The sequence below is a fragment of the Seriola dumerili genome, unplaced genomic scaffold (assembly GCF_002260705.1).
Source record: "Seriola dumerili isolate Sdu_G_001 unplaced genomic scaffold, Sdu_1.0 BDQW01000097.1, whole genome shotgun sequence".
NCBI lineage: Eukaryota > Metazoa > Chordata > Actinopteri > Carangiformes > Carangidae > Seriola > Seriola dumerili.
The window spans coordinates 1,465,644-1,491,064 of NW_019174352.1; the positions used below are offsets into that span (position 1 = coordinate 1,465,644).

Consider the following 25,421-nt stretch of genomic DNA (forward strand, 5'->3'; position numbering starts at 1 on the left):
TGAGACTAGTAATCTTGCAACAGAAGTGTGAGGTAGTGTATAAAAACAATGGGCTATTAAGCCTGGATGCAACAGCTGAGCAACAGTGCTGCAAATAGTAACCATTGCTATGATGACCACAAGGGAAATGACTGTTGCCAAGCAACAACCAGACACAAGACCATAATGTAACAGTATTATAAATGGGGCCATTGCTCATCATTCTGTATGACTGTGAACAAATGTCTGTTTCTGTGTGTGCATCTATGCATGTATGCATGTAGACACACAACTGTAGATGTCAAGTCTATCACTTTCTGAGCACAGACGACGCCTTCTGTGCTCCTTGGCCTACTGGAGGAAATTACTCTTTGCTATTTCCTACTGCTCCTTCAAGAGGAAGAAGTCAAGTTATGCAATATGAAAAAGAGCCTTGGGGGACACTTGCCTCAAACATTTACAGAACAATCCTGCAAAGCCGGGACGATGATTGTGGTTTTCCTAGTTTTAAGAGAGTTTGAAGTGCAACTATCAACAAAGGGTGATTTGCCCAAAGACAAACACATCAGACCACACAACAAGCTATTTACACACCGTTAGAAGTCTTAAGGACAGGAGGCATTTAGCATACATTTTAACACTTATCAAAGGAAAAAAAATAAAAGAAATTATGATGAAAATCATTCATTCACTCATTCATTTACAGAGAAAAGGAAAAATAAACACAATACCATAAGTGAACAAACTATACAGTGGCAATAAACAGCTTTCAGCTTCGCTTAACTTACACTGCACAAATTTAGGGTAAACTAAGGCCAAATTAGGCAACTGCTCAAGATTACAAAAACCTAAAACCAATGTACTGAGATAACTTAAGAGGAGGAAACCAAGATGGGAAGGTTTTGGTTTTAACTGTACACCCATGGTTATTGTTGTTGCTTAATGTTGGAGGTATGAACACGAAGAAAGGGACAAGTCTTACAGCAAGATCTGACCAGCTGCAATATTCTGCTGAAAACTGATGTAAAAACATTTAACATTATGCTGCTAAAAAGTCTTACAGAGTAACTAACATTAAAAGTGTTTTGACTTCACACTTGTAGTAATGTGCATATTTCTCCAAGAGATGAGAGTTAATTGCAGGTGATAAACAGATAAAAAAAAAAAAAAAACAGTTCTGTAACCGTCTTCATTACATTGTTACCTGGTTTTCAGTATTGTAAGTGGGATAAACCTGGTTAAATTAAAGTTCGATAAATAAATAAATAAAATAAAAACGGTCCACAAACACAGGCTCATGGTATAACTGTCCATTACAGGCATATGACAAAAATAAACAAACATGTACCCACAAATAGTTATGGGAGAGGGGATTAAAGGGGTCAAAAAATGAACCTAAAGAGGACCGTGTATGTGTGTGTGTGTGTGTGTGTGCGCGCACTCCCAGCTATACCGCCCGAGTCATAAAAGCGACAGCAATGGCCCCAGCTTTCCAGAGCTCTAACAGCTCATCACATAACACACGTCTAACACCCGCAGGCACACACACGCCCACAGGTGTTTGGCAGCCAGACCAGGTTCCAGAACTAACTAGTCACACTAGAGAGTAGCAGTTACGACAAGAACAAACGCTGCAGACTGTAAGGTCAACACACTGCTGCAACAGAAATAACTACGGATAAACAAGTGGGTTTATGTGATTGTGAGTGATGTTAAACATGAAGATACAGGACATATAAACTCAGTGCTTTTACACCTGTACACAAAGCTGGTGCATGATCACATATCAAGACACATTTCTGTCTGCCTCTTTCTTCAGCCTTGATATAAATAAATATTAAAATGCTCATAGAAGATGTAGTGATCATTTTACTAAGAAATAGCAACCTTTCATTTCATATATCAACAACCTGTCTGTGTTGCTTCCTGAATGAGAGTCTCCTGTCTGGTCAATTGTTTTCATTTACCTGGCCCTCTGTCCTTCCCATGTCTGTCTGATTGATACCATATTGTAGATTTACAGTATTGTAGAATTTTAACTAATTGAACATTAAACCATAAAACTATCTAAGTGGGTAGATGGGTTTGTTTGGGTTTTTGAGTTTATCTTGCTTTTTTATATCATTTTTTCTTTCTTTTTGTTCATCATGATTTGCTAAGTATGGAACAAATAAAATACTGGAACTGGAAACCATATTTCCAAAACATTTTCAAGTTGCAACACGAATGAATTAAGTCTCTAATCATACTGCTGCCCTTTAAGACTTACAAACTGATGTCTGATTTCACTTAAAGGCTGTCAATGACTCAAAAAGTTGGCCTACAAAACACTTCCTCATTAAAGGCCTCTGTGATCCAGGAAAAATGGGTGGAGGACTTGGCCATATGAAAAGACGCAATGAGGCAAGCAAGCAACAAGTAAATAAATCAATAATACGACCACAGAATATTCCACAATGACTGTGAGGAAATTTCATCAGTCTTTATACAATATACAATCAGGTCTGAACCTGAATTCACAGCTCAAACAAAGCAAACTGTGAACATTAATGACAAATTTAATACCCCAGTGTTTGTATGTATTTCCCAAACTAATAAAAAGTCCCCAGTTGTGTTGAGATTCTTATTCTAGTCTTGTTTTTTGAAACTGACAGTGTGAGCCCATCACCAAATATTTACCCAAGATGACATGTTGGGCCTACTCAGGATCTGACTTTCCTGTTATATGGCAAAGACACATCTACATCAAAAAACACGTGTACAACATGTACTAGTGTGGTGCAACTAGGTGCAAGAGTGAAAGAACACCTACTGTACGTGACAAAGAAATCACACGTAGATAAAAGAAGCCTAACGCAACCTGCCCAAATCTGTAAGCGTGCTAAGATGATAGCTGTCTTTTCCTTCCACCTGATCTGCTTCGTTGAATTATTCACATAGCCCAGTGCTCCATTTTCATTGTGGGATGTGGTTTTACGTCACCAGCCCCCACAGGACTGAGCAGTCACCTCACCAGGCCCTGCTGTGTCAGGCTACCATGGCAACAACACATAAGAGCATGACAAGCACTGGATAGCTTCTGCCAGAGCTGTCCATTTACAAGAGTTACACTTACAAACTCAATGGAGTTCGAGTTCATATTACCACCTCACAGTATTTTCAATTTGAGCACAAAAACTCTCCAGCTGACTGAGCGGGAATTCAGCCAAAAGGTTGCACCTGTTTGGCTGCAGGTGAACACCTAGGGCCCACTTGAGCATAATTCTCAATTCTATTTGCCTTTCTATGGACTATCAAGGTCCGTTCAGAGCCAGAGACGTTGATGATTTGCCATAGCCTGATGAACGAAATAGTACAATGTTTCATTAGAAATGATGTGGGATACATTGTTATAAGAAGAATAAAATTTATGGCAGGATGAAACCTGACTAACTTGAATAAGCACTCACTTCAGGACACTTATAAACATGTAACACCACCCTACAGTTACTGGGCATGCTACCACCTGAGCTAGCGTCACCCCAGTGAGTCAGAGATATGGCTACACCCATATGCAACCACAAATCCAAACCAAATTCAGTGGGGAACTTAATTAAAAATTAATATTACTATTTGATAATATTAAAACAGAAACAACCAACCAGCTTCCTCATTTAAGATGGCAGCATGCTACAGAAACTACACTGAACAGCTCAATTTAGATTTCTACTGAAGCAACAGACAGTGACATACACTTACTAAGCACTTTATTAGTAACACCATATTAATACTGGGTAGGGCCTCCATTTGCTTTCAATAACAGCCTAAATTCTTTGCATCATGGATTACACAAGATTTCGTAAACATTCATTCTGCTACATGTTGACATGATTGCATCACATCATTTCTGCTGCTTTGTCAAATGAACAATCATGGTGCCAATCTCCTGTTTTACCACATCCCAGGGTGTTCTACTGATTCAGATCTCATGACTGGCAAGGCCAACTTAGTTCACTGAAGTCATTGTCACATTCATGAAACCAGTTTGAGACGACTTTTGCATAATCATAGAAGATGGTAAACTGTGGTATAGTATTTTTACTGTATATATGTAGTGTGTATTTACACCTATTAGCAGGCGCTAATAAATTGCTGAGTGAGTGTATACACACTCCTAATTAGCACGATCATTTTGTTGACCTAAGTTCCTTCAGTGTGTGTTTATACTAATTGTTTACAGGCTAAGTCAATTCATTTTTTGAGCATTGGGCCTTTAGCATTTTAAGTGATTCTCATCTGATAATAAATTAAAATACAGGCACATTTTACTCTACAACGTGCCCATGCTGCAACAAACCTTCACCTGCATCAATGAACAAGAAGAAAGTAGACCCAATGTTGCCTGGTGTTGGGTCTGTGTATGGAAACACGACCAGTTCCACTTCATGTGGGAGTGACGGATGTAAACCTGCATTTACAATTTAGTTTACATTCTGCTGAGTGTTAAGACAAGCTTAATTTTAACTGACTTTTTTTTGCATCAAAGCCCCATTTCTGGCTATGCCACTAACCATGGTTCTGGAAAATCCAGGGAAAACCCCAGAGCTGTTAAAAAAAACAACAAAAAAAAAAAAACTCCTACCCACTGTGGTGAGGCCAGCATTTCTTAACAGCTTCGCTATGGTAACAATACAGTGCAGCCATTATATAATCTGAGCACTGGAGATGAGGAGACATTGTGTCCTGTAAACCACTCTCCTGATAACCTGATGTTTAAACAAATTGACGCACATACACCCAGAGTAAGACAACCCCACTGCTCTGGGATTCAAATGACATAGTCATATAGATGCAGAGTGTGGTAACCTCTCCCTATGAACACAAATATTTATCTAACCAAGCTCACACAGGTCTACTAATGCACACTGGACCGAGTAATCTACAAATGCGTATGCACTACCAGCTGACGTCAAGGCTAGACCAACTCCTACACACACAAACACATGTAGTGGAAGTGAGGCAAATGCAGAAGAAGGATCAATGCAGTGTCATTAGAAAATAAAAGTTACTGAATAACCTTTCAACCGAGTTGTAGGGCTGGGCGATATGGACCAAAAATCAAATCTCTGTATTTTTAGGCAGAATAGCAATACATTACATTACAGTTGTAAGTCAGAGCCACATGTAAGATGTCACAAGAACTTTTATTAAAACAGACTCTGGTCAAAATGAAATGCAAAGATGGAGTTTCCTTCCCTGGTTGAAAATATACAGCTGCAAAACTAAAATAAATAGCCTATATTAAATAAGAATAACAGTTTCTCTAAAAATGCTCCTTTAGTTATTTTGAACAACATACTGATTAAAAACTGACAAAACACACAGCTGGGCAAATAACAATAAACATGTAAACACAACTGCTCATCTGGTCTTTTAAATTTGAACCATCTCAAAATAATTGTGCCACTGCTTTCAGTGTTTCCCACAGGTTGAGAATCACTTGTGGTGGTGGGTGGTGTGGCCTGTGACCAATGTGCATGCAGAGACTTGTGCAGTTTAGAGGGGGAAAGTGCAACTTGTTATTTTCTGGCGCTACCGAGGTTCCCTAAACGTCTCACATACAGACTATCGCTACCTTGGTGGCCACACACAGAAGCCCCTAGTCCCCACTCAGTTACTGCAGCGCTCGCAACTCATACAGGTGTGTGGCCTATGTATGGGAAACACTGGGTCTTCTTTGGGCCTTACTGAAGTAACAGGTTATGTAATGCAACATCAAATAATTATACTGTCCAGCCCTACCCAATGGCCTTTCATTATTTTATTTTAAAAAAAGGCACAAAAATACATGTTTTACAAAGCAACTAACAAACAAAAGGACAGTTTGAAATTGTTGCTCACTGCTGGTGGCCCCAGAAAAAAATGGCCGTGTTACACTTCAGAAGTGTTCAGGTCAATATAATTTTGTGGCTCCGGCAGGTAAAGTTAACAACCTTGACACATCAATTTTCTATCCTCAGAGAAGCCCTTTTATCACATATGAATTGAGCTATTGTGAAGCATGTTAGGGTACATTGTGTAACCTATATGCAGGATCCAGCCTTGGCAGCTGTTGCATGGACAGGGGGCACACATATGAGCACACCCAGAAACACACAGGAATGTCCGAATGTTTTTTCCTGGATCTAAATGTGGGTTTTCACATACCACATTCTTCCTTTGCCTTTTGTGTCCTGACTGACCTTCCTAAAAATTCAGTGCCAGCCCATTTTAACTGCACTATGATCTCAGCATTTGCCGACACTGCTCGAAGACAAAACACACGCAGGCACACATGAAAGCACACTCATACACACTTAACCAGGTCAACTGAGAGCAAAGCCTTCATGTTATGCAACAGCTATAGCTCCAGTCTCTTCCTCACCTCCAAGAGAAGGGGGTAGACAGCAGCTTGCTTTTGCTAAAATAGAGAAGTTGCATCTAGGGTTAACATTGGCATTTTGGTGCTCTGAGGCTCTTTGTATTAGATTTTAGTCCGAAGGAATTTTTTTCAAAAGACAGGAAGACCACACTTTTGGTTAGTCATCTCATTCATTACTATTGAGATAACTGAGAAACTGTGTTCCTTACAGATCAGGACTACACAGAGTGGAATGGTGGGTGTGTGCAGTGCATTAGGTGCAGACATACCCAGTAACTCAACTGCATTTGTCACAGATTGCACAATGTTTGAAGAGTTTGTAATAGTTTACCCAACCCGACCAACCTACTTGCTGAAACTTGCAAGTAAGAACGTAGGTGAATGAAGTTGCCAGCCTGCTGTCCCATAGTTAATAAAAAGGAAATACTTTGCCTTGGAAACAAGGTGGGAGTTCATTAAATATGTCACGCACCATCATCTTCCACATGCCAACAAGACCACAATAAGTCATCAACAATTTACAGTACATTTCAAACAAGAGGACCGATTTTGATGTTGCACAGATCCTCTTCTTTGTATAATCTCTAATCTTTGTTTTTTTAACCACAACAGGTCCTTAATGTATCGTGTGGCAAAAAGTGTGCTTACAAGCTTAAAGCTTAGTAACTTAATGAAGTTCATTTGCACAAAAATGTTTCAAAGTTCACAATTCTGGCTGTGTTTCATAAGCACATTCTCCTTCTCACCATAGCCTAAGAGACATGCCAAATATTTCATGACGCTGTTCCTCATATAAACATCTCAGTTCCTCTGCACATTATGCAAGACCAGCAGAGTTTAGGGCGTGACACGTTGAAAATGGATCAGATGTTTATGCATGCAGGCATGTGGCCAAAAACACATACGTGCATTACAGAATGAGGAAGCAAGGCAAAGAGACAGACAGCAGGCGAAGAGGACTAAAAGTAAAGAGAGAAACAGAGACGGGGGGGGGGGGGGGGGTCTGTGCTGTGTATGCCGTGGAGCTCCCGGTGAGAGGGTGCAGGTTAATACAGAGCACTTCACATTACATAAGAAGAGAGAAGGCCTAAACATATAAAGCTGTGGCAAGACTTTGCTAAGCCCTGTGGGAAACACACATAAACAACCATTGTCCACGGAACAAAGTCGGCTCACTGTATTGGCGTATCGTGATGACAGATGACGTGTCATTTGACTTCAAGACACATCCGATCTTTCTCAAGAATATTCTACCGTTACTCTCATTTCTGAACATTTTGTACCACTTGAAACCAGCTGAGTTTCTTTCTGAGATGTGCAACTCTTACTTCCTTTCAACTATTTTTGGTTTCTCTCATAACAAAAGTGACTAGTATTCAAAATGCTGTTGGCAGTTTTTTCTGTGTAAGTGATGTAATGTGACTTATAGTTATTGTGGATGTCTATTATACCCATCCAATCAACTAGTGACTGGTAATGCAATGCTTATTCATCATCTGCCTCAATGGCTGAGCTTACAAAAACCATCCACGTATTCACAGCACAAAATAGCATTCTTACTAAACACTAACAAGAATAATAGTAACAGAGAAATGAAGACCAGTCACACATGTAGCAGACAACTGGAGATTGTTTTGTGAGACACACTCTCACCTACTGGAGATAATCTGTTTGGTTTAGGTGAGAGGTGGCGCCTGGGTCAAGCGTACAGGATGCAGGATAGAAACATCATCAACACACCCAAACGCTTTCTGTGAATTCTCCAGACAATTAAATACTCTTTTCACATATGGGCTCAATCCAAAATTATATGGACTTTGTACTAGGGAGGTGGCAGAGTGCAGTCTGATAAATGTCTGGTCCAACTCATTTGACATTTGCATTCTCACATACAGCTCCTCTGGGTACTGTCTAGATAAGTTCAAGGCTGCAGTGCATGTGTGAAAGCACAAAGGCGAATGTAAAGTACAGAATATAATGATACAAAGCGGGTTGTAACAGTTCTTGAACTAAATAATAACATTAGTGAGTGATAGATTATCCAGAGATTCAAGTGAAGGTGAAGGTCCTCACCTGTAGTATCTGGACTGCAGGTAAGTGGAGCACACAGCCTTGGAGACATGACTGGCTGAGCCAAAGTCAATGACCTTGACTCTGTAGGGTTCCCTGGAGGGGTCTACCAGCATGATGTTCTCTGGCTTCAGGTCAGCATGGATCAAACCAAGAGACTTTAGCTTCTTTAAGGCTGTTGCCACCTGAAAAGATTGGCATAAATAAATACAAAAATGAGCTAGTGTGACACTCAGCAAGTCATTCTAGGCTCAAGATTAGCTGAGGGAATTCAAGATCCTGAGCTGCATAAAAGAAACAATGATTACCAACTTATTCTTTAAATCTACAGCTGTGCACAATGTTCAACATATAACATGTACATGATTGTTTTTGGGTCGCTTAGCCCAGCAGAAAACTGTGTTTGGTTAATGCATTATATCTGTGTATGACTGTAAACAAAGCTCACTTTACCTGCTGCAGAACAGGCCGGATGATTTTGAGTGGCAGTGGGCTGAACTTGTTCTGTTTAAGGAAATCATAGAGGTTTTGCTCCAGCATCTCAAACACCAGGCAGGTGTGGCTGCGGTGCTGAAAGCACTCCAGAGCACGCACCACATTGTGCTCATCTGCATTCTCGCTGCTCAAGCGGGCCAGGATCTCCACCTGAGGATTCAGGAGCAGGGAAGAAACCAAATGTGTTCAGTTACAATCATCAAGTGTAAAAAAAAAAATGAAAACATTAGCTAATAGACAGTTCTATAGCATCTAGAAAGACTAAACACTGTCTCTCTCATAATCAAAAATGAGACCTTTCAGTTAATCTGCAGTTGCAACTAAAACACTGACAATGAAACATTTACACAACAAAAACACACAAATCCTCACCTCAATCTGCCCCTGACGAGCATAGGATGGATGGTTCTTCAATATTTTCACAGCCACTACTTCATTCGTTCCTCTCTTCCAGCACTTCACCACCTGACCAAAGGTGCCACGACCCAGGAACTCCAAGACCTCGTAGCTGTTCTTTAAAGAGCACAGAACCTCGTGCTGAACTAACTGATAGTCACCATCTCCTGATCCAGTTCTGGTCACTGTGGCTCCTGCCACTGTCTCAGTATTATCCTTAGTTTCAGTCCCATTTGTCACTCCATCAACCATGCTGTGTTTAGTAGGCAGTGTTCCTCCGCCCACTACTCTGACAGTGTCTGCATTGTTCCTGGTGCCGGTTTGCAACATGGCCACAGGGGGAGGAAGTGAAGGGAGAGCAGAGACCTCCTCCACTATCTGCATGGTTCCAATGCAGTTGTTCTCCTGTGGTTGTTCTCTACTTTCACCTGCTGTCTGTTCACATCTCTGGGTGGCACCTGTGTCTAGAAGGTTAATGTATCCCCCTCTAGCTTGTCCTCTTCTGTTTCTGCCCTGTTCCTCCTCTGCTCTGATACAGGCCCCCCTCAGGAGCCCACAGTCCAAGCCTCCTCCCGATGGAGTTCCACCACTGTCCCTGCGAGGCCTCCCTTCCTGTGGGCCTCTGCTCTGGCAAAGAGCCTCTTGATCCTGGATCCCAGCTGGACCTTCTTTTTGTCGCTCAGACCTCTCCTCTCTTTGTGATACGGCCGTCTGCAATGCCCACTCCTCCCTTTCTTCCAGTTGCACTGCCCTGTGCTTTCTTCCTGAATCAGCACCAGCTGAGGATGGGATAACGTTGTTGGGGTAAGCAATTCCGTAGTTGACTCCGATCACGTAGGTCTTGGGAGGAGGTCGGTGCTGAAAGGCTCTGCTGGTGTTATTACTGCGGTGAGCTTCACCTGTGTGTCTGCTGGTACCACTTCTGCTGGTTCCTAAGGCACTTGTTTGCGCTGAGTGCAGGTGTGATGGGTAGACCAAGACTTGTGAGGCCATACCTAAAAACAGAAGATAAAAGGGAGATAAATAAAACACAAACCACGTGTAGGATTTAGTAGAGGTTATGGCAAAGCTGACACAATTTGACAGATGTTTAGGCTTAGGTATAAGAACTATCTACATTATCACTTAACATGCAAAAATAGCCAACACCAACATGTAAATGTTAAAATGAGACTGTACAAATTCATCGTAAAAAAAAAAAAAAAAAAAAAAACTCCAACTAAAATTCTGTGTAAACTGGTTAATATATATCACTACCCCCTGGGCAAGATTTCAGTCCAAATAAAGCAATCCTAAAAGCTGCCAAAGCAAATTCGCATCTAAACCATCAAGTCATCCTTACTGGAAAGGGGAACTGGTCAGCTGTAATGGGAGATGGGGGAAGCCCATTGCATTGCTGGCCTGTCCCTGCACACTACACTGGAGGGTCAGTTTCACACAAAGAACAGCAAAGCAAGCAAGTACCCCAGGGGGAAATGATACACCATGAAGCATGAGTGTTCTGTAACTCTGAGATTTTACAGATGCACCTATTACACACTGAGATGACTGTTGACTGAATTCAATGATTGATAAACCTGTCTCTCTGTTAGTATGGTTATTGTTCCTTCATGCAATGGCCACCGAGCAATATCCTCAATTTCAATAGCTTCAAATCAAAATCTACGTCAATCAAATGCTGAAGGAAATTCATTAGGAGAGCAAACCGTGAGCTCTACTGGCTGCTGCTTCAGTTTATGGCGTGTGCAACGCAACACTTCAACTGATCTGTGGAGCGATCACTCACAGAGATGCAATCATCCAAGTCTCCTGCCTCTAAATTTTGTGAGATTTTTAAGACCAAAGGAGATATCATGAAATTTACATTCAAAACCTATAGAATGAGGTTTCTTGTTTATGGTTCAAGTAGAATTTTTGCCTGTATTCCATATTTTATTTTTCAAAGGAAAACAGGCAGAGGCCAAGCCTGTCAGTCCAACATGAATATTTCCTAACAGAGGCATAAGTTGTGCCTGACTGAGTTTACACCCAAGAGTCAGGTGCAGTTTAAAGGCTATATCACACAGTATATAAACGCACTTATGAAGTTGACTGTCTTAAGAACAAAGTTTTGTTCAACAAGAAAGGCCTGCTGATAGCTAGTGGCCTCCCTAACTACTGACGCTGTCACACACAGGCTCAGGCAGGCAGAGGGGTGTGCCTCAGCGTCAAGATTACAATACAATACACTTCACTTCTCATGACTAGCAGAGCGAGGGTGATTTTTAACACATACACTGCTGATAGAGATTAAAAACCCCTGTTCTAACAAACTTTCCTTCCAAACAAGGAAAAACCCTGGGTGTAAAAATATGTGGATTTCAATTTAATTAAAACAAAATTACTCAATGTGCAAAATTGATCTGACTACTACAGTACTAACCAGTGAATGAATATAAGAATTGTGTTTCCTGACAGTAACTTGGAGGCTGTAATTAAAATTCTTGCAGCCAACAGAGTATTGTAGAAAGATAACATTTGTCCACTGATCAGTAAAGTACAGTGTATACATTGTCAGAAACTACTTTTATCATTCACCTTCCGTGGCTGAAAACCTGACAAATATTGATAATAACTTGATGATGCAATTAACAAAACATAACTTAAACATAGTTAAAGCAGAAGACCCACCACCATATGGCTGGTGTGATTGGTGTGATCTGATTTCACCCTGTGTATGCCTGCCTAGGTGCCACATCCATCCGTTTTTGAGGGACAGTTGCTCAGACACAGCTGTGATACCTCCTGCTCTACCCTCTCACTGCCAAACTAGGTAGCCTGATATCCCACAGGGCAACAAGATCCAAGCCTGAAATGACACGCAGAGGTGTGTGCGTGCATGTGTATGTATATGTGTGTGTATATGTGTGTGTGTGTGTGTGTGTCTCACAGTTGTACAAGAAAGCCAGCTGTACACACAATTTGTTACTGATCAATCTAGGAGACAGTTAACATATGGGAGGAGTGGTGCGTACGTGTGTGTGTGTGTGTGTGTGTGTGTGTGTGTTTGGGGGAAGGGTAACTCTAGCCTAGACACCTGTTGAAACTTATGTTGTGAGTGACAAGCAGCTAAATAATTGGTGTGTGACGCTATCTAGGTTTAATAACCAAACAAACCCATTTATACTTCATGTGAAGCAAGAACTGCGTGTTTAATTATCTTTTTACCTGATAAATTCCACCTATATCCATATATTTTCAAGATAACATTAACATCTCACAAATTGGACATATAAAGTTACTCAAAATCTAAACATATGCATACTCTTCACAGACCATTGAGTTGAACTACTATTAGTCTTTAGCTCGAGCTAATTAGCTTTCGCTAACTCTTGTTTACCAAAGAGAACAAACTGAAGTTTGCTAGCTTAACAGTTAGCGAACTAGCTAGCTGTGAGCGAAGTCCTTTCAACGTTTGATTGATTAAAAAAAAACAACAACACCGGCGCAAATGTATTTGACAGTTTGGTCTAATAAGGTGACATACCTTCAGTAACACCAGTAATTCATATCACCCAGAGCGTCAAGGAACAGGCTAGCAACGAGGACCCGCACCACAGTCAATTCCTGCAACGATGCCGCTGCTGCTGCTGCTGCTGCCATCTTGTTCAACGACGAGGAGAGACCGAGCGACTTTTCGCACATTTGAGGCTCCAAATAACACGAACAACTAGATATTACGAAAGCCAGCCATGACCCATGGTTTCAACAGCCGCCCGAGGTTTCATAAAACGTTGCTCTCGTGTCTACTCGAGACGAGGATCCGTGTTTCTAAACTTTTGCATGTTAATACGCCTCGTCCACGACAGAGATAGCTGCTGGCTGCTAGCTGTTGCTGCTGGTTCGGTAGCTTGTTGCTTCTCCGCATGTGTGGAATGTTGGGGAGGGGGGAGAGTGAGAGGGAGAGGGAGAGAGCGAGAGAGAGAGAGAGCGAGGGAGAGAGCGCGAGAGAGAGAGAGAGAGAGAGAGAGAGAGAGAGAGAGAGAGAGAGAGAGAGAAAGAAAGAGCTGTCTATAAATGTCACTGTAAAAACATTACACTTCCGTGATATTTTACTGCATTATATACATTTAGAAACATTATAATTAAAACGTTTTCTTATGATGAGTTTATTTAATCATCCATTGAACTTAATTCAATATTCCATATTTCAACTTCAAACAATGTCTTCTCTTTTTATTGTTATTTCACCTTTTTTCTGTTACCACTTTACTACATATATCCAATTGCTAAACTAGATCTCATCCTATAATATACATGGCTGGATTATCAACAAAGCAAAGTGGGCAAATTCCCAGGTTGACTATATCAGCTGGCTTTGATAATTTGGTTATTGAAAATTCATGAGGGTATTTGCACGACTAAAATGAAAAATAACTTATGTGGATTTTGTCATTATTATCTTGTGTTTTTTTTTAGAGGACTATTAGTTCATATTGTGTTGGCATGATGTATATATCTAAATAATACTACGTTTGATTTAAAAACGATTTAGAATTCTCTTAAGTATTATTCTGCCATTATATTATAGAGTAACCATGGCTACGTAAGGCGAAAAATTCCCATAGAGAATGAATGGGGAGAAGTCGTGAAAACGACCAAACCCACCCCTCTTTGGAACTCTACTGCTGCGCCATACTTCAACGTAGAATAACGGTTGAAACATTAAAAGGGTCACAAGACTTGAGACTCCTTTGGGTTCAATATTTTTTTTTACAATTATTACGGTTGTCACAAAATCGCAGTTTACGTTTCGTGTCATTTTGAGAAAGTTTCAGATTTGATAATGGGTGTGTATTGCACAGAATGTTCAGAGCTAGAATGGATGACATCACGAGGACTCTAACTGCCATCCCTGAAAAAATTTATAAAACAATCTAACAAACTCTTTTAAATCCTACAAACTTCATTGACAATTTTTATATAAAAAATGTAGAGTTTTTTGTCCTGTATCACCCAGTTTTGGTCTCATTCTGATATATTTTATACTTTTTAAGGAAATCCCTCCTAAGTGCAGAGAGGGCTGTCCAAAGCTCCCATAGACACCCATGTTAAACTGAGTTCTCAAGATCTTGCCCTCAACAGAGTTGAGGGGAATTTCTGAACTGTGATAGAACCTCAACCATAAACTATAGGTACACATGAAAGATATCAATCTCTTTATTGAAGCCTTGGGATGGCCATGGTGAGGTGATCTTTTCAATAGGACTTGCAGTTTCCACTCTGAGATCCAATTTTCAAACACAAGTTTCATCTTAAAAGCTATTGTCTGCCTGGGGAGACAGGGGGGATTGTGGTTGCCACAGTCACCATAGCAACCAGTGTCTCAGCAGGTGCTACTGACAGTTACTGGGCAGAAAAGGGCAAAGCTGATTCTGATTGGTTAATTGGACTCATTAACTCTTAGCCTTTTAACACAGGTATGAGAGCAATTTCAAGGTAAATCAACACTTTCACACAACTGACTGTGATTGGCTAATGAGACTGGTTAACTCAGGGCATTTTTTTTTTTACTATTGCCCATGTTGCTCTGTTCTAGCAGGAGAAATCACAGTAGCTTTATTGCAGATCAACTTCTATTAGGGCATGTACATGTGTGTATACATGTCTTGCTATAGATGTGGGGACAAATTTAGGTTTGAAACCATCATTGTTAGGTCCCTTTGGCCAGTCCTCACAGTTTCAAAGAGCCTTTTGAGGGATACCTGCAGTGACTGAGATCAGTGTTAGGATAATTCTCTACAACACGGATGAAACTCAAAGTAACGTCCTCTGTTGAGATTGAAATGTGTGTGATGGATACGCACCAAGCAGCAGGCACATTCAACATTTCTTCAGGAAATTTCTACTCAATTTTTTATTATTTACATCTGTGCTCTTCCTACTGTGACATGTCAAAATGTCTAAACAAAAAGGGGTGTGTTAGTGTCATTCAGGGTGATCCTGCGCCCCCCTGTGGGCAAGTGTGAGAAATGCCTCCACTTAGCAGCGTGGTGGCTGTAATAAGCATGCAGTTAATCACTTGTCTGTCCGTGGTGAAGACATTATACTTTGTCTGCACAACACATTTACAAGGTTAATTTTATCGAGCACTATTTTTATGTATGCTCCAGTTAGCTTAACTAAGATCTTACAGGGTGTGTAAATTGATCAGCTTATCACACTTGATTATTGGTGGTTTAGATAAGTTTGAGTGCTCAACAGGATGTTATGTTGTTTCAGAGAAACTGATATGTATGCTTGTAAGGAAATATAAGTAGCCTAGTGGGAGTGGGAGTAGTAGTAGTAGTAGTAGTAAAGTATAAACCACTATAAGAATAGCAATGTTCAAATGTACGATTGAAATGTACTCATGTTTTACTGTTTGTTAAATTAGACCTGAAAGAATCTAGTGAAAAACTATTTGAGCCTCAGGTCTTTATTGGACTCTGTCAGTTATCTGCCTGGTCTGATAATGGAGCATTAGATGAGGACATAACGAGGCCTTCTCCATTATACAGTGTTTTTCTAATGATCATGTTTTTGCTATTTCCTTTGTTATTATTGTTATATGATTCTCTGCATGCTCAAGCGAATACACGAAGATAAAAAAAAATTAGGACCTTACATAAGTGATCCAAGAATTTTTCATTGTTTCAGTCTTATGTTGTTGCCAATAAAAGTCACTAATTCATGCCAGTGTGGAGTGGAAGTCTAGTAATAATTCATAATTATTTAACATTCTGTTTCTTTTATTACTGTAATACAATTCCCAGCAATATCAGATTGTTAATTGGAGATCTAGCACCACCTGCCTTCTCATATGTGTATTCCAGGCGAACATCTCGATAGAAATTTTAATTATAGGTCCTTGAGTTGTTTTCATGTTAAATTAGTGGGGACATCATAAGCCTAGACGGTCACCATCATAAAATGCATTACCCAGTTTCACCTAGACATTTCTCAGGACTAAGCCTTAGTTTAAGATGGAGTAGACAAAGAATGACTCTGTTGTGTGGGACAAACAGTGCTTTATTGGTATGTTGGATGAACATTCAGAGACAAATAAGTGGAGTTGATGTGTTGTCAGTGAACATGTTAGTCATTTGTGGAACAAGCAATGTAATTCTGCCTGAAGGAGTGATGAAATGTTACAACCACTATAATTATGATTAAATTAAAATATACATCAGAAATGTCAGATTCAAAAGCAAAGCAAAGTGTTTGTCAGAAGTAATATTCTAAACATCTTATAAATCATCAGAAATGTTATAAATAAGTGAAGTTAATTCAAAAAAACAAAGTAACAATTAAACAGTTCAAGTTGGTCCATAACACCGGTCTGGCTTCCCCTCGGTGGAATTTATTCTGGTCTGGTTACATTCATCTTATTTGTATACATACAGTGGATATAAAAAGTCTACACACCCTTTGTGTTCCTGAATCTGTGTGAAAATAAAGTTTAAAAAGTTGAAGCTACACTGAAGTGGTAATTCACAAATTTAGATAAGGACCGCACTACTGACTTTTTTGGAATTTAGTAATAACATTTAGACACTGCATCGTCTTGCTATAGGTATGGGTCATGGGCCAGGAGAGAACCCATAAAATTTTGGGGCAGATTGGATCATTTACTATGAATTTGAATTTTTTTTTCTCTGAAATCTGTTGCATGCTGTTTGACAATGGCCTTGGCGGAGGTCTGTGCTCTCTGAGTGCCCCTCTAGTTTTCTCTTACTCTAACAAAGTAAATCTGATAAACCCAAATAAGAATCATTTGATTTCAAGCCTAAGAAAAAAATGAAACTGTGTAAAGAGTCTTTGTATCCACTGTCTCAGCATTATCCTACAATTGCAGTAAAAAGGAAGCATGCAGTCATCTGTTGTCTTGTTTATTCTCTGTAACTTGATGTCCTACACAACTGCCACATCTTTTTTGAGTACTGATTAAACTCTGAAAGCTGTTACTGAATACTTAGCTAGGCTTTTTATTTATCAAGTGTCTGGGTGTAGGGAATCACTCCTGGTCAAAAATTATATGTGCAATGTATATTTGGTCCTACTTTCTTCAGAATAAGACAATTTTATCATTTTTTTTAATCTAAGAAATGACTTAAATCTCTGCCACTTCTTGGTAAGTGTAACAAAATGAACACGTTTCTGAAATATCATGGCCCTTCCAAATATAAATAAATACATGAGCAAATAAATAAATAAACCAGAAATTTGCAGCTGGTTTTGCTAATACTTCACACAGTGTGTTGGGGAAATAAATGAATCTGTATTTTACTGTATCTGAGGTGCTGCTGAGTAATCACAGCTTTAATTATTACTGCAGAAGTAGTTGGTTGTAATTCACGCAGAGACGCTTTCCCATTGCCATCAAGTATTTCAAAGTTTTCTCTCCATGAATGGAATGTGCCCGTATGTCTCTGCCTGAATCTCCTCCTGGCAGCTCCTGACAGGTTGGGACACCTCTGTGCCTCTCCTAAATACTGGCAGAGATAGGAGCGGTTTCCTGGGTTAGGAACATTGATAAAATGCTTCTCGACTCAAAAACAGGACCGAATATGCTTCAGTCTGAAAACTGTTGGCCAGTGAGGACTGATTTCTTACTCTGAGACACTTGATAAATGAAGGCCCTGATCCTTTTCTTGTTGACCTAATCTTTCATTACATATCCTAGAGTTTACTTTATGGTTTTGTAAATTTCATACTGTACCTAGCCATAGTTTTTTAGTAAAAAGAAATATGTTTATATTATGCAGAGTATGGTAACTATAACACTAAGTCTTGTTCTAGTATTTGTACTAAAACCCGGTTATTGTACTGGCTGGAGTATCAAACTACTGAATGGTACCCGGCCTTTCTAGTAATACTGACCACAAGTGTATGCAGGAAAACTACCGTGAGGTCACAATTATGAGGCCTGAGATTTATCAAATAAGCAACACTGTGAGTTAATGCAACTGAGATGGTAGCCAGTGTTTTTTTGATTATGTCAGTTTGAGGTGCACGCTCTTGGGTGCTGGCTTTACCCGCTGATTACAGATCAGCTTCCTCGACTTCTCTCTCTAAATCTTAAATGTTACTAGTGAAGGGAAACTACAGACAGCCGTCCACATCATTATTAATCCACATTGTAGTGTTTACATCTCTGTGCCAGGACTCTCCCCTGCCGTCAGTATTTTCTGGAGAATTTTTTGGTAGAACGGGGAGAAGACCAGCTTGTTGTAGGTGACAAGGCGACTGAAGTGAACAGCGAGCTCCTTCAGCTCCCTGCTGACCGGAGACAGACCTCCTGGGAGAGGAGGAGGGGTCTTATGTTGACTGAACTCCAGGGAAGCCAGGAGATAGGTCTGAACCCGAGACTCTGACAGGAGAGGAGAGGAGAGGAATTCTCTGTCATTGCCAAAAGATATGTGTGAATAAAGCACAGCCAGTCACATGCTGTTGGCTGAGCTCCTAACCCTGAGTCATCATAAGTGTATTATAAGGTATATTATATAAGTTATTTTAATGTATTTTGAAAAGTGCCAGTGTTACCCATCAGCTTGCGGACTGTGTTGTCTGGTTGGATGGTGGCTGAGATCTGTCCCTTCAGAATGCTCTTTCGGTTAGCAGAGAATGGAGAGTAGCCATGTTGGCTTAGACACTGACTTAGCTCAACACACAGTTTCTCTCCGATGGTCGCTAAGGCCTCCTGTGCACTGAAAGACCTTAGGACAGGCAAGAGAAGGATTTGTTAGTGTAGCGACACAACTATGAGTTGTAAAAACTGCATTGCAACATTGCATTACACATTAAAACTGCATTACAAGTTTAGACCACTCGAGACAACGGTACAAGCTGAAAACGCAAGTTGATATGGTGAACGGGTTAGCAAAATATTGCAATAAATAATAATAATAGGAAGAAGAAGAAAAAGCAATTTACTATCAAATATTTACTCTGGTCTCAACCAACAACCGAAGAAGGTATCCAAGTCTCTAACCACTAAAAGCTCCATAATGTTCTCTAGCCAGCAGAAAATAGCTGCCCGCTGTGTCTTAAAATAAGTAAAGTTTGCGAACCAGAAAAGCAAAACAATGAGCTAAATGAAGCTAAAATGCTCTGTAGAGTTGAGGTGAGTTGGGTGATAATTAGCTGCGGATTATTCACAAGAAACCCCCCTCAGCATCACATTTACTCATGTGAGCCACTATTGATTACATTGATTATTGCAGCTTTAAAGACCTGGGGATCTTAAGAGTAGGAAACTTCTGCTTTACCAAAATAAACTCAAAGTGCTGTCGCATTCAGACTGAGACAGTCTTAACAGCCGTTTTCTGCAGACCACACAGGCACAATTTAAAAGAATATATAATTACATAAAAGGATGACATGTGGCAAAAAGTGGCCGGGTTCAAACCAGGGAAGCTGGAGTTACAGTGTATGTGTCATCTTATGGCCAATCAGGACATGCCAGAATAATTCAATCTAACCCCAAGGCAGTACATTTTTTTCATGCAAGATTAAAGACCCCCAGTCAAATGGCTTCGTCACATTCGCACCACTACATCCTCACCCTAATCCTCCATTGATTGTTTGCATGGAGGGTTCACCATATTAAGGGCTGCCCCTCATCAGTCATCAATCAGTCGAGAGTGGTCTGAAACATAATGAATTGAAAGGTAACCCTCACATACGTGTGACTGTTTGCAGTGAAAGTACTTGTACTCACGGCGTGTGCATGTCAGCAAGCATAATGTTGATGGTGTTTTTCAGAGTCTCCATCAGCCCGGGCAGGCCTGAGATGGCCTCCCCTGTTGTAGTGTAGACGATGAGGAGCAGGGCGGAGAGAAGAACTAACCGATCAGCCTCATGCTGCATCTCCTGGAACCGAACCTGGTCCATCAACATGGTCTATTTAGGAGAGGAGAAGATTAATACAGATTAAGGTGGCAGATACAAACACAAGACTTGATCGTTTTAAAATCCCAAGTGGAGAACATGCTAAAAAAAAAGAAAGAAGACAACTAACATGAGACCCAGTGATAGGCTTCAGGGTTAAAGTTATGTACCTCTGGGAAGGGGTCTGAGGCGTGGTCCCACCTCAGCAGACGTAGATAGGCCTGATTATGGACATTAAGGGGGAGGAGTGAGGGAGGTTCAGACGAGGCAGCACTAGAGCCATCCACCCCAGCCTCTCTCAGGCTTTTCACTGTGTCCTCAAGCCACTTCTCAGTGAAGTCTAAGGCATCTAAAGAACAAAGGAACATTTTAATTATTTACATCATTACTCATCACTACTCACAGTGGATTGTTTGCCCCCCCCATTGCTCAGCAGATTAAAACATTCTTTGATTTCCCCTTTTTACTGAAAGGATAGGACAAATTTAAAAAGACATTTCATTCATTCCACTTATTAGTACTGCCTGCACTAATTTGCACAGTTTTAATATTTCAGTTCTTTTTCTGTGTGTACAGAAATGTAACACAGAAATGTATGCTGCTTAATTAAAGTTGTACTCTCCCTCCAGCTCTTGTCGTGGTTTACACCCATTACTGACGGAATTATCTGACATTTTAGCTGCTAAATGTTCACTAGCCGGATGCTAACTTTGCCATTTGGTGGTGGACGGGTATTGTACAGTGGGTTTATCAAAGATTTTTTTTTTTTACTAAAAAGACGCCTGCTGCAGCTGGAAATAAGGTTGATAAGAGCAGAGTTTGTGATTCAGAAAACAAAAACACTAGATAAAAGAGGTTAAAATGCTCTGTGGGGCAGAGGGCGCTGCATAGTTAGGTGGTAATTCTCTGTGGGTTTGTAACTACAATTGACCCCTTTCACATGACACGTAGTTATTTCATCAGTTGTTAATTTTAAAGACTGATTATTATGAAGCTCCTTGCTTCACTTTAGATCCAACCATGTGCTCCAGCCCAACATGTCACGCTGGCAGCATAAAGAATACAATACATCACTTATTCAGTCGAGGAAAGCCCCCTTACTTGGTTGTGTCTCCAGAAACTCCTGGAACTTGTTCCTCTCATACTCAACAGACTGCTGCATCAGATGAGGCCTGATGCTGCTCACGGCAAAGTTAGCCATGTCTACCTTCATCAGGTCCAGAACTGAGAATATCGCCCTGGGGGGGGGGGGCACAAAGAACAATAAACAGAAAATGGGAAAATGTAAACAATTTTAATGAAACGGTACAGTCTCTTAAATGTCTAAAAGTCGAGCTGAGTGGCATTTCAATGTTCCCTCATTAAGTCTGCATTAAGATTGGGGACCTGCTAGTTTGCCCCATATCATTCTCAAAGTTAACATCACTCCAGAACAAGCTGACTTCTGCGCTGTAATGGATTGGAATGAAATTACACACTAAAAATAAACTAAAGCCTGGAACATGCAGAGCTAATAATAGTCCCTCTCTTGTCTCTTGGCTTACTTGAGCAGTGGCACAATATCTGTATTCTCCTTTAGCTTATTGATGTCCTCGTCTCTGCAGGGGGCGCACAGCGAGCCCATCATCCCAACGATGAACTGGGACAGTCGACCGATGTCAAGAGCTCCATTCTCAGCCTGTTGCTGGATTAGAGGCAGGTCCAGGACCTCCTCGATACGGGAGCGCTGACGACCGTGGCCCGGGAGCAAGAAAGACAGCAGTGTCTGGATAAGCAGAGAAAACAGGATGATTGAAGAACAGGCAGGAAAGGAAAGTCAGGATGAATTTGGGAGGGATGGATATTGTACTGAATATCGCTGTACAGTGAAGTCCTGCTCCTGTGACCTTCTCAAAATACAAACTTGTTACAAACTGTGCCACTCGGGAAGGTCATCGGGATCGGTTTAGTTCCTGAATAAAATAAACCCCCCCTCCCTGCTTCACCTCTTTGATCTCAGCGAGTAGTTTGATGGCGTGTCCATAAGATGGTGGCTCCTCCTTCAACTGTGTTTCCAAACAATCCCAGAATGCTTTGTGCATAATCTCCTTCACTCTGCGCTCCAAACTGTACAGGGGCAAAGGATGTTCTGTTACTTTTACAGGAGAAAAGAGCTCACTCAAAAACAAGCACTCAAGTGACAGTTACAGCACTGAATTAAATTCTCACCTTCCTTCAGGAGGTTCTGCAGGTTTGACTTGAAAAGCCTGGTTGATCATAATTTCATGAGCCAAAGCCATGTTGGTGACTCTTTTAGCCGTCTCCATCATCTCCTCCACAGAGACAAACCTGGGAGGGCTGGCTGTGAGGGAGGGAAAATCCATTTTAGAAAACATATTTTCATTCCAACAAATTTACACACATCAGTATGTACTTAAGTCCAAAAGCTAGAAATCCGAAGTTTCTTTTAGTCGAGAAAATAAGAAAAAGAGCCGTTGCACTGACAACAAACTGGATTTTAACAAATCTTCAAACAAAGCGCATTATCTCTTACTTCCAAGTGGATTTAGTGTGAATGTATGCAAGCAGCCACAGACAGTACCAAAGACAAGATGTGTTAATCCGCTCTAGTTCTCCCAGCGTACACACAAAGAACGCTGTTCAGCACACCTGCCTGAAAGCAAAATGTCTAGTTTTGCTCATCAAATATAATCCAATTTATAACTCTGAGCATGAACAAGAAGTCACAGTTTCCCAAAGACATTTATAATGTCTTCATCTGTCAAGCAGAAAATATTGAAGAACATTATAAAAGTCCAAGTGGCAAAATGAGATAATTCAATAATATTTTTTCCAAATCAAAACTGACAATGTTCCTGCACTATACATCTCATATGGGTAATTATAATCACTAGGAATAACTGTCCAAAAAAGTGTCTACTCTTAATTGCACTGTTAGAATTCGTTTGGTTTCTGGCTGTGGAATAAGTTTTTTTATTCATGTGTTCTAAGCTTTGGCAGATGTGCCAACACAAGCCTTGAAACATGACCCAAACTGAGGTTATGAAAGCTGACTTTGACTCTAAACCTCATACTCCATACTAGACTAAACTCATGGATGGGGATTTCTGCCATGCTAGAAATTATGATATCAAAACTAATAATCACTTTACTGTGAACTGCCATTTACTTATAGCTAGTGGATCTGAGAGGGGAACAGCTGTACACCACAGAGGTGTGACATCACAAAACCTGCATTCACACCTGCTGGACATCCTCTGTGTGTACCTGCTCTTACTAGCCGTCAGGTCGGAGTGGGACGTGTTAAAGTGATGACAAGATGAGAATTGGAGGGGCACTGTTAATAAAGAGTTAAGAACTGCAGAGAGGAAGAATTTATTTGCCAACCCCTGAAGGAACGTTCATGTGAAGCTGTTTTTTTTTTTGTACTAACTACAACAGTCATGTTTCTTCTCAACCGTACAAAAGGAGGATTGTTTGTGTTCCCATCGAAGTTCATGTTTGTGTTAATAAAGGACTGCTGAGGAGAGACTGGGGAACTGAGCTGGCCAGTTACAGTATGTGATAAGGAGCAGATTGGATCCCAGCTGAACCTTTGCACTGCAAGTCCATGTCTAGAATTCAGTAAGGAAACAGCTGTGCAACAGCTGTGTCCTAACCTCAGGCCTATGATGTTAACCCAGGGTGCTGTCTTCTTGACAATATTTCTTTGAGACATTCTCACATAGTTTTATGAAAATGTGTGGGCACTCCTGGGCAAATGACATATTTTGGTGATTTTGAAGTGAATAGCAAATTCAGAGAATTCATCAGATGTGGACTTGTTAATGTTAATCCTTAACCTTTCTTAAAATCCTAATGAGTGAATTAAGGCCTAATAAGTTCAGGAAGTTGTCAGTGTTTTACATGTAGTGCCAAAATGTTTGCACATGCCACAATTACATTTTTTTTTTCTATAACTCATAGCTGACACTCAAAGAATCAGAGGTGTCCAACCCTCAAAGTCACAGATCAACTAAGGCTTTAAAGGCCTGGAGGAAGCTGTACCTTGTATTCCCACCTCTAAAGACATCAATTATCTACATGTGCATATGGTGGTTGCCTGCATGTGTTTTACTTATTATATTAATAGTTAAAGCCTGCTCCTCACCTTGTGGAGAGTCCTCTGCATGCCGGCTCGGAGTATCTGCCCGGACTCTCTTCCTCACTGTCTCCTGAGAAGTCCCCTGTGTGCTCTCCTCCTTCGACTCCTTGTCTCCTCCATCCTCAAGGTGGTCTGCCTCCTTTGGCATGCTAGAGTTTGCAGAACAGAAGACTCGTTATAGCTCCAATCTGCAGTGAACCTCAAGTGTTGAAAGTCTGTCAAGAGTGTAATAAGATGCTATGTCACAGCTGTGACAGTGATCTTTCTAGCTAGTCATGCAGTATGTGTAAAGTGATGGGATTTCATGTAACAGTACAAACAGGAGAGATGCAGGTTTGTTGTTGTTACAGATGATGACATCATCTAGACTTGTAGAGAGGTGGGGTAGGGGTGGGGTGGGGGGTGTACAATGTGCCAGTGCGATGCTAAGACCGAGGTGGTGAACACGATAGAGGTAAACAAAACAAAGCCTCATGGTACTGTCGCTGTCTTCACAGCCTTATCTGCGGCAACGTTACTAACCTTGTAGTCGGCAGCCCCGAGGAAAGACGTGGGTTAGCTGGAGCTCAACTTATCTAACGTTAGCTTTAGTCCTCGACTGTCAACAACAATAACAAAGCCTTATGACACAGCTACTCCGTCATGACCCGGTTAAAGCGAAATTATAACGGTGACAAATTTATTCATAACGTCATCGCTGCCTGACACCGTCTTCAATTGAGGGAGAGCATTGTTTCATCCCGGAAACCTCGAGATTATTTACGTCGCAGCCATCTCCTTAACTTGAAAGGTGGGGTGGGTGGGGTAGGCAGGGGTGGGGGTAGGAGGGCATGGGGATGGGGGGGGGGGGGGGTGGGGGGGGTGGGCGGCGGGGGGGAGGGGAGGGGGGGCGGTGGGGAGGGGGGGGCGAGGGAGGCGGGGCGGGGGGGGGGGGGGGGGGGGGGGGGGGGGGGCGGGGGGCGGGGGGGGGGAGGGGGGGGGGGGGGCAGGCGGGGGGGGGAGGGAGGGGTTTGCTGACTGCAACCC

The 25,421-nt window shown here is 41.1% G+C and overlaps 2 protein-coding genes across 5 annotated transcripts in view; both read right to left on the minus strand.

Moving 5' to 3' along the window:
• The window catches only part of LOC111222468 (homeodomain-interacting protein kinase 3-like), a 31,741-nt gene extending 18,536 nt beyond the window's left edge, over window positions 1-13,205 (minus strand). For all 4 annotated transcript variants that reach the window (XM_022746204.1, XM_022746202.1, XM_022746203.1 and 1 more), the window contains exons 1-4: window positions 12,867-13,205; window positions 9,317-10,335; window positions 8,903-9,094; window positions 8,453-8,634 (exon numbers count right to left, since the gene is read on the minus strand). In XM_022746204.1, coding sequence (XP_022601925.1) covers window positions 8,453-8,634; window positions 8,903-9,094; window positions 9,317-10,333 — 1,391 coding nt within the window. In that variant the 5' untranslated portion in view covers window positions 10,334-10,335; window positions 12,867-13,205. The remainder of the gene's footprint in view (window positions 1-8,452; window positions 8,635-8,902; window positions 9,095-9,316; window positions 10,336-12,866) is intronic.
• A 3,173-nt stretch (window positions 13,206-16,378) lies between these two features.
• Window positions 16,379-25,168, minus strand: tcp11l1 (t-complex 11 like 1). Its single transcript, XM_022746297.1, has 10 exons — window positions 24,918-25,168; window positions 24,402-24,544; window positions 22,460-22,592; window positions 22,237-22,357; window positions 21,796-22,016; window positions 21,353-21,489; window positions 20,422-20,600; window positions 20,082-20,263; window positions 18,905-19,077; window positions 16,379-18,731 (listed from the first exon to the last, which is right to left on the minus strand). The coding sequence occupies exons 2-10, from the start codon at window positions 24,541-24,543 to the stop codon at window positions 18,508-18,510; spliced, it is 1,512 nt and encodes a 503-aa protein (XP_022602018.1). The 5' UTR covers window position 24,544; window positions 24,918-25,168; the 3' UTR covers window positions 16,379-18,507.
• Between the last annotated feature and the right edge of the window lie 253 nt (window positions 25,169-25,421).

Coding starts and splice junctions, on each gene's coding strand:
- tcp11l1 (XM_022746297.1), bottom strand. CDS start 24,543: ATGCCAAAGGAGGCAGACCACCTTGAGGATGGAGGAGACAAGGAGTCG. Junction 21,490..21,795: donor GATATTGTGCCACTGCTCAA/GTAAGCCAAGAG, acceptor CCCCCCCCCCAG/GGCGATATTCTCAGTTCTGG. Junction 19,078..20,081: donor CTTGCTGACATGCACACGCC/GTGAGTACAAGT, acceptor GCCTGTCCTAAG/GTCTTTCAGTGCACAGGAGG.